Source organism: Spermophilus citellus (genome assembly GCF_964194105.1).
Source record: "Spermophilus citellus genome assembly, chromosome: 13".
In the NCBI taxonomy this organism is placed as follows: domain Eukaryota; kingdom Metazoa; phylum Chordata; class Mammalia; order Rodentia; family Sciuridae; genus Spermophilus; species Spermophilus citellus.
This window is the reverse complement of record NC_138193.1, coordinates 103,653,984-103,666,921: the sequence shown is the minus strand read 5'-3', so window position 1 is coordinate 103,666,921 and position 12,938 is coordinate 103,653,984. Positions and strand designations below refer to the sequence as shown.

General features: G+C 32.8%; 1 protein-coding gene across 3 annotated transcripts in view; it reads right to left on the bottom strand.

Annotated features, from left to right (window-relative positions):
* SMC6 (structural maintenance of chromosomes 6) overlaps positions 1–12,938 on the bottom strand; it is a 76,889-nt gene that overhangs the window by 41,912 nt on the left and 22,039 nt on the right. The window contains exons 6-15 of one of the 3 annotated variants that reach the window (XM_081264121.1): positions 12,793–12,854; positions 11,322–11,402; positions 10,493–10,594; positions 6,231–6,350; positions 6,033–6,131; positions 3,575–3,721; positions 3,171–3,259; positions 2,839–3,003; positions 2,243–2,421; positions 716–920 (exon numbers count right to left, since the gene is read on the bottom strand). In XM_081264121.1, coding sequence (XP_081120247.1) covers positions 716–920; positions 2,243–2,421; positions 2,839–3,003; positions 3,171–3,259; positions 3,575–3,721; positions 6,033–6,131; positions 6,231–6,350; positions 10,493–10,594; positions 11,322–11,402; positions 12,793–12,854 — 1,249 coding nt within the window. Of the gene's footprint in view, positions 1–715; positions 921–2,242; positions 2,422–2,838; positions 3,006–3,170; positions 3,260–3,574; positions 3,722–6,032; positions 6,132–6,230; positions 6,351–10,492; positions 10,595–11,321; positions 11,403–12,792; positions 12,855–12,938 lie in introns of those variants that run through there. The other 2 variants (XM_081264120.1, XM_081264122.1) reach the window with 2 other exon arrangements.

Here is a 12,938-nt window from a genome sequence, read left to right as displayed (position 1 = left end):
AAGAATTTTTAAAAAGACATGCAAATTTACTCAAATGTGCAGAACATGGCATTAGTCTTATTAAAACACACACTCACACACACACAAAGGGTTTATAAGAAAACATGGAGATGGGAAATGGATTTTAAAATGGGATCTGAGAATATACAGATAAATCTTTTTTCTTTTTCGAGACAGGTTTGGCTATGTTGCCTATACTGGCCTTAAACCACTAGACTCAAGGGATTCTTCTTCAGTCTACTAAGTAGGTGGGCCCACAGGTGAACACCACTGTGGCTGGCTCACTGACTGTCCAGTAGTTAACAAATAAGTCAGTTCAGGTATTGTGCTTTTGAGGTTTGTTAGGCTCATCGAAGGAAAACAAAGCTTTTTATAAATTCTGTAAATCACTTTCAGAGTTTAATTGTGGGTAAGGAATGCCAATGTTCCTTCTCTAGGACCCCCTCTTAATTTGGCTAGGTTTATACTAGTTCCCTCCTTGGTATAGTTTCTACACCATACAACTTCTGTGTCCTTGAACTCTCCCACAACAGACTTCAGTCAAAACCTCAACCTTCTTAAAGAACCTCTTATTTATGTTTCTCCAATGCCTACACTGAAAGTAGAGTGGTTTGATGGAATTTTATAAATCCATATGGTTAACATTAAAAGCATCAACTCTTTCTTACATTGCACATGATTAAGTAAAAAGAGAAACAGGATTTAATTTGATTACCTGTGTCTTACATCATACATCTCATTCCGAAATTCAGAAACTATTATCTGTGGCCGTGAAGTCCCTGGTGGATAAAACCTTTTCATTAGTGCCTGGAGTACTCTTTCATCAGCATGGTTATGGCAACAATAGGCTTGGAGTAGTCCTTTTAAACAGGATTCAATAGCCAAAGCATGCTCAGGGTCCCGAAGATGAATGCAAGCTCCTAAAAGTGAGAAAATCATAGACGGACTCAAGATACTTATTTTGCAATATTAATATAATTTTTTATAATTCATAAATGACTTAATATTTTCATATAAAGCTGCTTAAATGATAATACAGATCTATTTTATCTCAGCTGAAAATACCCACATACCCACTGGATACCCTAGGGAGGAAACACACCAAATCCTTTGAATAAAACCATCCCACGCTAATGTACGTCAACAGTGGCTTTTCTATGTTAGTTTACATTTCTGCAACCCTCATGGTATTTTGAATTTAAGCCTTTATTATTTTCTATAAAACTGCTTTGATTTTTAGATTTCACTGGGGGAAAAAAGTCTCATCCACTAAAATGGATGCTGTTATATAAGTACATATTTAAATGAAGAGACATTACTGCCATGGTTAAATGCAGCAGCTTAGTATTAAAATATATTTATGTTTATAGCATCATTTTTACCTAATGGTATACAGAATCCGAGATAACTCCCAGGAGAACTTGATTTAGAAAAATTCAAATGTCAGGTATATATGAAGATTTTAAAATTGAAAGAAAATTTAGAAATTATGATGTCCAGCCTAAACAGAAAACTAAGATAAAGGGGTGGGAGAGAAAAGGAGGAGTCAAGGGGTTAGCAAGGATGGTGGAATGTGATGAACATCATTATCCAAAGTAAATGTAGGAAGACACATACTTATAAACAACCAGAGATATGAAAAAAATTGTGCTGTATATGTGTCATAAGAATTGTAATGTATTCCGCTGTCATTTTTAAAAAATCAATAAAAACAAATAAATAAATACAAATAAAAACCTAAGATAAGAATTTTATCAGGGCTACATAAAATTCAGGTGAGTGTTCTTTTCACTATATCTTGATGCCACTGGATTATCTCATTAATCAATTACATCCAAATTATTTTATCCAGTTATTCATTTTGGGAAGGAAAAATAAAAGAACCAGACTATTAAACTATTAAGATTCCTTAAGTTTTCTTTCTCAAAAGGATGTTTAATGTTTTATGCTTTACAGGTACAAAAAGAAAGCTACAAAATTTAAAATGATTTTATCATTATTTTAAAAACTAGTACAATTAAAAGTCCACACAAAACTATATACCTAGCCTGTAATCCAAGCAGCTTGGGAGGCTGAGGAAGGAGGGTTGTAAGTTCAAAGACAATCTCAGCAAAATTGAGGTACTAAGCAACTCAGTGAGACCCTGTCTCCATATACCTAGATTCAATAGACCCCCACCCTTGGTGAAGATAGAAACTCATTCCTAATGTTTATTATATCCTCACTAAATCACGACAAATACCTAAAGGGCCTACAGGTTTATGGGTAAAGTGTCCCCGTCTGTAAGCTTCATCAATTGCCTCCAAAAGAGCTGGAACATGAGAGCCAAATCTTTTCAGTCTATCAGTTTTACTATCCTTCAGTTCTTTCAATTGCCTCTGATTATAGTTCAGTGCATGCTTCACATCTAGTTCTTCTCCCCTAAAAAATAAAAGCAGAAAACCAGAAGAGACAGTTATACATACTGTATAAATATGTGACAGTTACATAGAAACAGTTATTGGTATGCCCTTAATTGTTGTATACCATTGAATAACCCAGATACCCTAAAAATGAAAGGCAGAGTTTTTTATTTGAAAATAAATTACACTACAAGACAAAAGTAGTTGGCAGTCCTCAAAACTTACTATGAAAAAAATGTTGCAAAAGTAATGGACCAGGAATCTAAAAAACTGTCCAAATGTACAAATTTAAGAAAAGTCTTGGAAAAGTTATTTTAAAAGATCCCTTATTTCAAAAACAAACAAAAAACCCTAGGATTTCTCTTCAAATACAGATTAAAGCTATATAAAAATTGAAGTAGTTGAAAAAAATTATTTTAAGGATGTTGCAGCTTACCTAATTCTAGTATATTCTTCTTTGTCCTTTTCTATGGCTTGTTGAAACTGTTCAATCTCTTGATTGATTGAATTTTCCTGGTCCTGTAAGGCCTTTACTCTGTCTTTTAACCAACAAATTTTTTTTTGCCTTTCCAACCTCTCAGGTTCCAAAGACTGATCAGTGCTAACAATAAAGAAAGAAAAGTGAAAACTGTTACATAAAAAACATTTTAAAAGCATAAGCCAATGTATTAGTTACACTAACAATAATACAGAAAATATAATACTCCATTGCACCTAGATTACTTTGTCACAAAAGTATTCATGAAAACTACAAAACAACTACCTTACCTTTTTTTTAGTTCTTCAATTCTTTTACACAGCTGCTCATCATCTTTCTTTAATGCTTTATATTCATTTAGAGAACGGTTATATAAAACCTAAAAACAAAAAAAACAAAAAACAACAAAAAAACTAAACATTATTTAGTAAAATGAAAAAACAAGTATTCCATTCAACTCTACTGCTGTCAGATTTTCAAATCAGAAGCTAACTATGCACCAAAAAACATTTTTATAATAAAAGTATTCACAGCCACTTGAAATAACTATATTTTTAAAGCATAGAAGCAACACAGATTTTAATTGTGATATACACCCACTCTTAAAAAACAGATGAACAATTCAAAAAAATAGATGAACAATCTTTATATTCACTATGCAGCTTTACTTTTCCGGGTCAGAACATTTTCTCACCTCAGCTTCATTATAGGCCCTTTTCTTAGCAGTGACATCTGCTTTCAAAGCCATACATTCTGGTGCTCGTGCATTTGTCTCCTGACTAATCTTTTCTAGTTTATCTTGAATATCCTTGTATTTTTTCTCTGCTTCATTAAGTCTGACCTTTAACAAAAATGACATAATTTGAGTATATCTCATTTTTCATCAATAAAGAGAGGAAAAACTCAAAAAGTTATACAGTTTAATACCAAAAATAAATTTAACTTCACAAGACACTAGGTAAACAAACGTAATTATAGAAAATACTAAAATGTAACTTAATTTTAATACACAGTTATCCAACAAATATGCTAATCACCTGGGGATACAAATATAAAACAATTATCTTCAAATAAAACAATTCATGATAAACAGCTTAAAATGGAATCTTCTAGACTACAAAGGACAAGATATGAACAAATCTGCATGTCACATCACTCTGAAAGCAAGTGGAAAGCACGATGGTATTTAAAAAAATAAAGGAAAAGGAAATCTTAAGGGACCAAAATGAGATACTGACAATAGGCATGGACTAAAGAGGAAAAACTGGTGAACTATTTACATAGGAGTCACCAATCTTCTCTATGAAAAGGCAGACTTTAGGTGGTAAGGGCCATACTTCTGTACTTCAGACGTTATGGGCCATAGGGTCTCTTTCACAACTATTAAACTCTGTCACTGTAACATGAAACCACTCAAGGGCAATATGCTGAAGAATTATGGTTTAATAAAAATATTAAAAAGACTTAGGTGTTACATGAACTAAACATGATTCATGATATGAACATTCATTCAAATCACTTTAAGTTAGGTTCTAAACAAAAAGTTTAAAGTCTGATTTAGACACTCTTATTTGAAGACAGGATCGAATCAAGAGGCACTTAACCACTGATTCACATTCCCAGTCCATTTTTTACTTTTTATTTTGAGACAGTGTCTTGCTAAGTTGCTCAGGGTCTCACTTGCAATCCTCCTGACTCAGCCTCCCAAGTCACTAGGATTATAGGCATGTGCCACCACACCTGGCCATGAAATACTGCAGAAACCTTCAATTCAAAACTCATTCTACTACACTGTGTACAACCATAGAAACATAAAGTTGTGCTGCAATTGTGTTCAATGAATCAAAATGCAGCCTGTCATATATACCTAATTAAAATAAATAAATAAATAAAGAAAGAAAGAAAGAAAGGAAAAACAAACCTCAATTCTACAAGTGAAAATCAGGTGTACACTTTGTGAAAGGCTTTATGTAAAGGCTGGGAAAGATATAGATAAAACAAGATAGTCCTTACCCTTCAAAAATTTGTCATTTACTGTGAAGATTTTTGAAGAGTGATGAAATTCTTAAGTGGAGCAAGGTTTACCAAAACTAAATATCATGAGAAAAAGAGATATCCAACTATTTCTCTGACTGGGTTCCATAGTTACATCGAGAGATGTCTAAGGAGAAAAATACTTAACAGAGAAAATTTCAGAATATTCTCTCAGAAAATCTGAGGTGAGAGATGTGGATATGGTCGAACTTCCATTTATTATCTGAAGAGGGTAAAAGAACCTCATTCCAGAGATCACTAAGTAAATGTACTATCTTCACCATTTCTATTGTTTTTGAATACTCAATTATTACCTTTGATGGATTAATGCCATAATCCTTAAAAGGAAAGCCAAGTGTGGTGGCACAATTCTGTAATCCCAGCAACTTGGGAGACTAAGGCAGGTGGATTGCAAGTTTGAGGCCAGCCTTGGGATTTAGTGAGAATCCATCTCAAAATAAAAATATAAATTACTGGGGATATTGCTCAGTGTTTCAACCAACTTCGATCTCTAGGCCCATGGGGAATATATTTATGGTTTTCTTGGATTTTAGACAGAATACTTTTTACATGAGCTTTTAAATTTCAGGTTAAAATTAATCTAGCCTAATAAGTTATCTAACATGTTTCTAGCTATATGAAATCCTGACAGGAAATCTGGGTTCTGGGATCTAAAAATCAGTTCCCTTAAAGTTCCATTAGCAATCTCTGGGCATTATTTTCAGTTCTCAATTCTTATACTTCTTGAGTTAGCTTTGATATCACTCTATCATCTTGGTACCTCTCATTTCTCAGGTCTTTTGTGTTCCAACTCCTTAAAATGAACCCAAGAGTGAAAGCTTCATGTTCTAATATCTCTCTGTCATGTCCACATGCCTGAGAGATATGCAACCCTAGCCTCAAACAGGTTGAGATAGCCAAACACAGCATTTTTTTTTTCAAAAGATGGTTATCACCATAGTCCTCGGAATGAGTGTAGGTCTACTTCAACTGAACAAGAAATTCAAGTATAGATAAAATATAGGTTTAAACTGCCACTTTTGTAGGCCATAAGTTATCTAATATCAGCAATCTCACAGGATTTAACCTAATACATCTGTATAAAAAGATTTAACAACCTGTTGTTCTTCCATTTTCCTATCAAGTCTAGCAGCACGATCTTCTCCAATTTTGATATTATCTCTGATAGCATTCAATTGTTTTTCAATTTCGTTGACCTAAAAAGAAATTATACAGCAAATCACTGAGACTAGCAGTCCCCAAATATACTGCATATGTTACAAATATATGTGAATAACTAATTAGGTGAAAATTACCACTGCCCAAGCCATTTCATGTTTCAAATACTCTAAATTAGTCTTCATTGTACTTAAGCCAGCGATACTCTGAAAACGTTCTTCTTTCTCCAAACACTGGCGCTTTAGTTCAGTAAGTCGCTTTAAATGAGAGGGGAAAAAAGGATATATTTCTTAATAACATTAAACAAAAATTTTTTTTACAAATTTATTTATTTTGAAAACAATGCCTATACAAATACTATATAAAGATTTGTTAGAAAATTACTAAATTGAAAATAAATGTATTTTTGGTTCTTTGGCATACGTTTGCTAGTGCAATAGTTCTGCTAATTTCTGCACTAAAAATTGGGCCAAATATTCTTCAGATGAAGAAGAGCACAGGAATTAAAGGTCAAAACTACACAAGTATAGATAAGTGCCAAAATTCACTGTCCCATTTTCTCTCTTTATTCCATATATGAAAGATAGGCTGATTTATCCTTAAAACATAATCAGTACCCATTCCAAAGGTAATTGAAAAATTAGAAGTGATTTATTCCTCAAAATATTTTTCATAAACAAAATCACCAAATATCAAGTATCAAGTCATGAGATCAGCTTGTGAAGGGCTTCCAGACTTCATATTCTGTGTACCTGATATAGTCTTTCCCCTTCATTCATGCTTTCCATGCCCTATAAGAGCCTTAACATTATAGACCTTACTTCCCCCCACATTCAATTCACTTTCCCTTTCTCTAGGATAAGTTTAATCCATTATCACTCTTTTCAAATCTCATACACAACTGTCATCTGGCTCCCTCACTCATTCTCCCTGCCTCCAGCTTCAGAGCATATAAAAGCCAGACAGGAACTCCCTCCTACTTCCAATAACCTAATCTATTAATGTAAAGCAGCCCTATTGCAAAAGACAGGGGGCTTCATTATACCTAAATCCAGCCTCTATCCCTGCACAGAATGGACTTTATCCCCTTTGACTCTCAATGGTCTAAATCCACTGATTTTCAATTTTATCTTTTCATTCTTCTTTCCACCTGACCCTCTTCATTAACTCCTTTCCATTACTTTGCTTTAAACTTTATGTACTTATTTTTTGAGGAACAAACAAAACCACCACTACCCATCCCTATCCCTACCTCTTCCTCTAAAATTCTTCCTTTTTCAACCAAATTTCATCAAAATTATCTACATCTTTTCCATTTTCTCATGTTTTCCAGCTCCACAAGTCTGGAAACTGTTTTCCCCCTAGTAATGAAATCTGTCTTGCCACAGTCATCTATAAAGATTATTGTCACTGAATACAGTTCGTTTTTGTCAATACTCATAGTATCTGACCATATATTGCATAATCGTGACTTATTCAATCTCAATTCTCTCTTCCCTTGGCTTATATGGATTCCATGACCATTTCCATGGCTGAGACTTGGATCTGCCTTTCCTCTCCCCCTCAGCAATCTAAATTATTCCTATGACTTAAATAATATATTAATAACTGCCAAATAAAGGCCAGACTTGATATCTGTATTCTTCACATAATATGCAACTTTCCATTTTACAATTTCACTTGGATATCACAGAAGCACTTCAAAATTAATGCATTCAAAATGATATTGTCTTAAAAACAAAACAAAAAAGCAAAAGAAAACCAGCTCCTCTTTCCAAGTTTCCTGACTCAATATACTCTACTGCTGAAACGATTAATCTGAAAGTCAATCATCGCTGATGCTTCCTGTTTCATCTTTCCCCTCCATGCCCCACACATCGACCCAAATCATTTCAAAGTTCTTCTTCCTCTCTACGAACAATGATACCTTCTTTGTTGATCTCCCTACATCTGTTCTTTCCTTATTGTAACTCACTCTCTTCTATAGCAGAATCTAGAGAAAACAGAAATTTAATCAATTCATCCACTTTCATGTCTTCTACTACCCGTGAGTTGTACAAGGCCCCACATAATCTTGACCTCTTATCTCTAACTCCTGTGTCCTTCATCCTAGCTATTCTATAATTCTTACAGTTTTTCAAACTGTAAGAAAGCATCAAAGGCTTTCTAGCCCACCTCTACCATGTTATTTCTTAAAACACCCTTCCTTACTCTCACCATCTTTTGCCTGGTATTATTCACTCTGCGGTCCTCATTTTACATATCACTTCCTCAATAATTCCTCCCTGTTGCTACCAACACCCACTGACAGCACCCTACTAAGTGCTTTTTACAAACTGCCAAAGTCTTTTCTCCTTTGGTAGTGCTCATCTTAATCACATCATTTACTGTCTATATTTCCTACTGAATGGTTAAGTCTAGAACCTCAAAAACATTGATATTAATTTTGACACTATATGCCTATGGACAAAACACAATGCTATGTATGTATATAATATTTGCTGATAGAATCATTCCTAGTTCCAACTTTCATGTACTATTTCTTGAAGATTTAACTATTCAAATCTAGAGTTTGAGATTAAGGGGCATTTACTCAATTAGAAAAACATTTCTTATTAATTTTATGCAGGCAGAATTCTGCTACAAGATATAGGGAAGAACTTTTTTTTTAAATATTTATATTTAGTTAAACACAATATCTTTATTTTTTTATTTATTTTAAGTGGTACTGAGGATCGAACTCAAGGCCTCACACATGCTAGGGGAGTGTTCTACAACTTAGCCACAACCTCAGCCCTAGGGAAGAAATATGTTTAACTATTGAAGACAAAGTATACCATGAAGAAAGTGGGTCTTTAATCCCAAGTATCTCAAGAAACAAATTCCTTCAAAGTATCAATTTATAATTTTTTACAATAATTATTGTAGTGTATCCTATGTGTTTTTAAAAAAATACGCAAATATTTTCCTTCCCCAATAATGATACATAGTCTAGGAGAATGTGCTGTATTAATTCTATGGGTTACAGTAGACCCTTGCACACCACATAATCTAGGTGTGAAAGAATGATGTGGAAAAAAGTAAACTTGATTTCTTAGTTTTCACTTCTTGAACCACACAATTACAATTATAAACCTAAGTTAAAATATGCATTTCTTAAAATTTTTTTAGAAGCATAAGTCAGTCATTAGTAAAATTCTGTCTCACAAGTTCAAGCTAAAAAGTTGCTGAAAGCTCAACTAGTTTTTAAAACTAAACAAAAGAACAAGATATGGAATCATGTAAAACAGGTGGGATTCAATGTAGTATTTAAATAGCTAAAATGTTTTAATCTTATATGACTGTGAGGTGTGTTATTATTAGACAGAAGTATATTCAGAAATATAAAGAAAGTATAAGAGCAAAATATAGCTGATCTAAAAATAAACTGAAGTGATGGTTGACAGAAGTGCTGTGTTTGGATATGAGGTATCCCTCCCCAAAATCCTGTGCTAACTCAGGAGATGAATTGATTACTTTCTGAGCACTCTAACATGAACAGCAGGTGAATCCACTTGATGAATTAATAATTTTAATGAATTACTAGGTTTTAACTACAGGTATGAGCAAACTGTAACTGAAAGAAGTAGGTCACTGGATGTGTGCTTTGAGTATTATATATTTTGTCCCTGGTTCTTCCTACTGAATGTCATGAGGTAAACAGTTTTCCCCTGCCACATTCTTCCACCATAATGTTCTGCCTCACATCAGGACCAGAGTGATGGAGTCTGCTGACCATGGATTGAAACTAAGCCAAAATAAACTTTTTCACCTTTGAGTTGTTCTCGTCGGGTATTTTGGTTACAGTGATGAAAAGTTAATACAGGAAGTGACTTAAAATTCTAGCAATCTTCATGATTGACAAGTTAAAGAGTACTGATATGACATCTACTACTGAGTTATCAGTAGCTTAAAGAATGTTAACATTAGAATACAATGATCATCTACCCTATGTAATTATAAATGAATATTGTTTAATATCAACTTGAGACTTGCTTATTAGTCCAGTATAATAAATGTTAGTTTTAAAATTATTTATAGTGGGACTCAGGGATATTTTATTATGCAACTAATTAGTCATGTATCAAAGAATAAGAAAACAAGATGGTGTCATGTTCTCTAGTTTATGGTCTAATGCAGAAGACAGGTAAAGATCCATTATTACAAAGCAAAAAGTAAAGGCTAATAATATCCTACACATAAAAACCACAACACATCACATACTTCACAGAGTGCTATAAAAATGTTAGTAGTTTTGTTCAGATATATATCAGTACATAGGTATATAATTTTACCATACCATTTATCTTAAGTACTATAGAAATTTGGCTAATTTCAAAAAGAGTTACACTATACAAACCTCTTCCCCTTGATTTATCTGCTCCTTTGTTCTTTCTTTTGTTTCCATAATGTATGAATAATCTTCTTTCATCTGTTCAAGTTGGGTTGCTTTCATGAAGAACTTTATCAACAAAAAGAAAAACATAATTGAGAATTAATAAACTTTCATAGAAAAATGTAAAAAATACAAAGAGAAATTTTGTCCATAAAAAATTTTAGACCAATTATTCAAAGATATTAAAAGCACAGCACATATACATAAATACGAAAGAATACATCTAATTTTATACTTGAATTTACTGAACTTGCTATAAGTTCACATCTGTACATTTATTCGAAAAAGCTCTTAACCCCATGAGGGGAGAAAAACACCTTAAGGTATGATGATAATAATATTCTGAAAGCTCATTTTCACCAACTGTTCCATTCTTGAAGCAAAAATGACAGGAAATATTCTTATCTTTGATCTTAGTTCATCTTCAACTTTTAGACTATGAAATACAAACTCTTTCAAAAGGCTACAGTAAGTTTTAGTACTAGTTGGTTGATGCCTTTTTTAAGTTTTAAATAAATTAAAGTTTACAAGTTATTATGTATAGTCAATTGTTGGCTTATATTTTCTTTCAAAAAATAAAAAAATCTATTTTTTCAAAATAAAAAACAAAAAAAGCAAGAATTTACCAAGAATATTATACTTAGACCTTATTCAATAATTTTATAATCTAATATTACTTTAAGTAAGTGCCTTTGAGGAAAAAGAATCAGTCTCTACATTAACAAGAATAATGCTTGGCATACATCTAGGTGTATTGGGGGGTTAAGTTTGTATTTACTTTGGTAGCTCTTACTTTGTATTTGTCTCCCTCATTTTTAGACTGCAAGAACTGCTTACTCATCTCTTGTGTTAAAATAGAAACTGGATTATCCACCTAAAATAAACAAAAAACAAAAGTTCACTTTTAAAAATTTCACTTTGATGCCTTAAAAATAAAGTGAAATATACATTATAATTGACTCAGGATATCATCAAAATGGCTAACAGTTGCCAATGGTTACAACATCAGGGTAAAAATATAGAGAAAATGTCACAAATTTTTTAACACAGGGAAAAATGTTTCAAAATTTCATAATACCAAATAAAGAAAGAAAGAAAGAAAGGAAGAAAGAAAGAAAGAAAAAAAAAACACTATAGTCAAAATTAAACATTTTTCCATAATAAGAGGATACAAGCTCAAGAACCTTCTGAGGTGCTGGTATTACAATGTTTCTACTTTCGTCTTTTTTTTTTTTTTTTTTTTTTTGTGGTGCTACGGATTGAACCTAGGGCCTTGACCAAGCGAGGCAAGCACTCTACCAACTGAGCTATATATATATCCCTGGCTCTCATCTTTTTTTATAGATGACCATTCCTATGTCCCTGGGATCACAGCTGTCAAATATGTGGATGGTTCAATTTCTTGATCATATACTTCGAGTGATCAAGAGCCCATGTAGCTAGGGACTACCAAACCAGACAGAAGAGATACAGGACATTTATACCACAACACAATGTTATTCTGGATAGCTATGATTAAACCAAACTGGGGAAGAGACACAAACTATTAATTGTTCTTTCCCTTTGATGATAAGTTTTGGCGATCTTAATCTTGGAATAGGGAACAAAGGATAAAGAACTAGAATGAAACAGTGATGCCTGATTCCAACCCAGGCTCTACCACCAATCACATCTAGACAACCTGAAGTACAAATTTACTTTCTCTGGCTCCCAGCTTCTAACCTGCAAACAAAAGGGTCTGAAGCAGACGATTTCTAAAGACAATTTCAATGCTAATATTATAATTCCATGCGTGTCCCATTTTCAATTAAGTCCGCTAAAGTATCTCAGCCAAAAAGATTCAATCCTTAGTTCCTACAAACATGACCAATAACTCCAAAATACATACAAAAAATTTGTTCTTTCTAGAATAAGAGTTTTTTTCCTCCTCAAAAATTAAGCAACTGAGAATAGGAAACAAAGGTGCTACTTTGATTATAGTTGAAAGCAAAAAAAAAGTTATAGCCTTATCAATTTTAAATTTCAGCATATACTAATTTGGATTAGATGTTCCTTACTGCTGCACCAAAGAAAGATGTCATGCACTTAAAATAAATCATGTTGAATTAGCAAATTTTAAAGAACTTCACTAGCAACAGTTATAGTATGTACTTCCTGTGTTTATATCACTCCTATCAGAACATTTTAGTTATCTATATAACACAAGTGAAACCACACCAAAAACTACTAGTTGCATTAATTCAAAACACAAATTTAGCAATTACCTGGATATTAAAATGATCCAGAATTGCAATCAGTTCTTCTTTCCTAGTAGAAACCACAGCACCTAATTATGAGAAACATAAAATAATCATACTGCTTCTAGGGCAATACAGAAAAAAGTATAACTATCTATTAAATATAAATATTA